General features: G+C 42.1%; 1 protein-coding gene across 1 annotated transcript; it reads right to left on the reverse strand.

The window, feature by feature from the left end:
- On the reverse strand, positions 1 to 939 carry LOC134577033 (olfactory receptor 5G29-like). The gene has a single exon (XM_063435677.1). The coding sequence runs from the start codon at positions 937 to 939 to the stop codon at positions 1 to 3; it is 939 nt and encodes a 312-aa protein (XP_063291747.1).
- Positions 940 to 1,446: the final 507 nt, after the last annotated feature.

Raw genomic sequence — 1,446 nt, forward strand, 5'->3', positions numbered from 1 at the left:
TTAAGGGAATGTTCTGATTGTCGTTTGGATCATTTTCAGTAGAGATGTTCTGATGGTTTTATTCCTTAAGCTATATATAACCGGATTAAAGAACGGAGTTACTTGTGTATACATCAGCGACAGGTATTTATATAAAGTAACTGAGTTTCCATTGTCGGGTATCACATAGAGAGCAAACAGGGACCCATAATACATACTCACAATCGCCAGGTGAGAGCTGCACGTGGAGAATGTTTTATGTCTCTCGTTAGATGAAGATATTCTAAATATTGTCCAGAATATGCTGATATAAGTGGAGATAATGAATACAAACGGTAAAAGAGTCATAGAGGAGGACGCAATGAATATCCCGGTTTGTATGAAAAATATCTCAGAACATGACAGTTTTAGAAGGGGAGTGACATCACAGAAAAAGTGATTAATCATGTTCGAATCACAAAATTGTAGCCGACTGACAAGACCAACTATGGTGAGTGCAACCATAATGCCAAAGACCCAAGGCCAGGAAACCAGGTGAAGGCAGAACTTGCGGTCCATGATTGAGTTATACCGGAGAGGGTAGCAGATAGCCAAATATCGGTCGTATGACATCACAGCGAGGAGTAGACACTCTACAACCATCGAACCACCAATACATTGCAGCTGGGTCAAACAAGCCACCAACGATATGGAGCCCCCTTCATTCAGGATAAGGCATAGCAGGTTTGGAATCACATTCGTAGTGAGGAAGATGTCGGTCCAGGAGAGGTGGCTCAGAAAGAAATACATGGGAGAATGAAGCGTGGGAGTGAAATAAACCAGGGCTATTACTAGGATGTTACCAGTCACCGTCACAGTGTAAAGCAGAAGGAAGAACAAAAATAGAGGGATCTTGAAATTCTGAAGCTCGAACCCCAAGAGGAAAAACTCTTTTACTGATGTGTGATTTGTCCTCAGCATCTCAGAGAGATTTCTTGATTGCATACCGAGAGCAGATCCGGAGATGCTAAAACATGCACAATGTGTTTATCAGATGAGGATATTATCAAAATAATTCACGAAGATGGGGATACCACCACAAGAAAAACAATTATTTTTAAATTTAAATTGGAAGATGTGGCAACGCTCAGCACTCGGCTTAAGTGTCTCTGTCAAGGGGTCCCTCTCTTTGAGCGCTGGATACCTGGAGTGATTAGAGCTGTCTCACTCAAACACTAGCCGAGATTTAGTGAAAGGTGATCAAGAACTGGTTTATTGAGAACAAGGCACACTTTTATACACAAGATCCCAACATGGGGTCCATGACTTAAACACTGTAAATCCTACTCTGAGCCTCTGAGCTTGGGAGAACTCTGGATCAGTAGCCACTAAGATCATTATCCCCCAGACATCAGGCCGCCATTACAATATACTCAACAGCATATGAAATTTAACAAATAACCCCTGGATAGCTCTCCCCCACCTCCT

This window comes from Pelobates fuscus, chromosome 11 (assembly GCF_036172605.1).
Source record: "Pelobates fuscus isolate aPelFus1 chromosome 11, aPelFus1.pri, whole genome shotgun sequence".
Lineage (NCBI taxonomy): Eukaryota > Metazoa > Chordata > Amphibia > Anura > Pelobatidae > Pelobates > Pelobates fuscus.

Coding starts and splice junctions, on each gene's coding strand:
- LOC134577033 (XM_063435677.1), bottom strand. CDS start 939: ATGCTGAGGACAAATCACACATCAGTAAAAGAGTTTTTCCTCTTGGGG.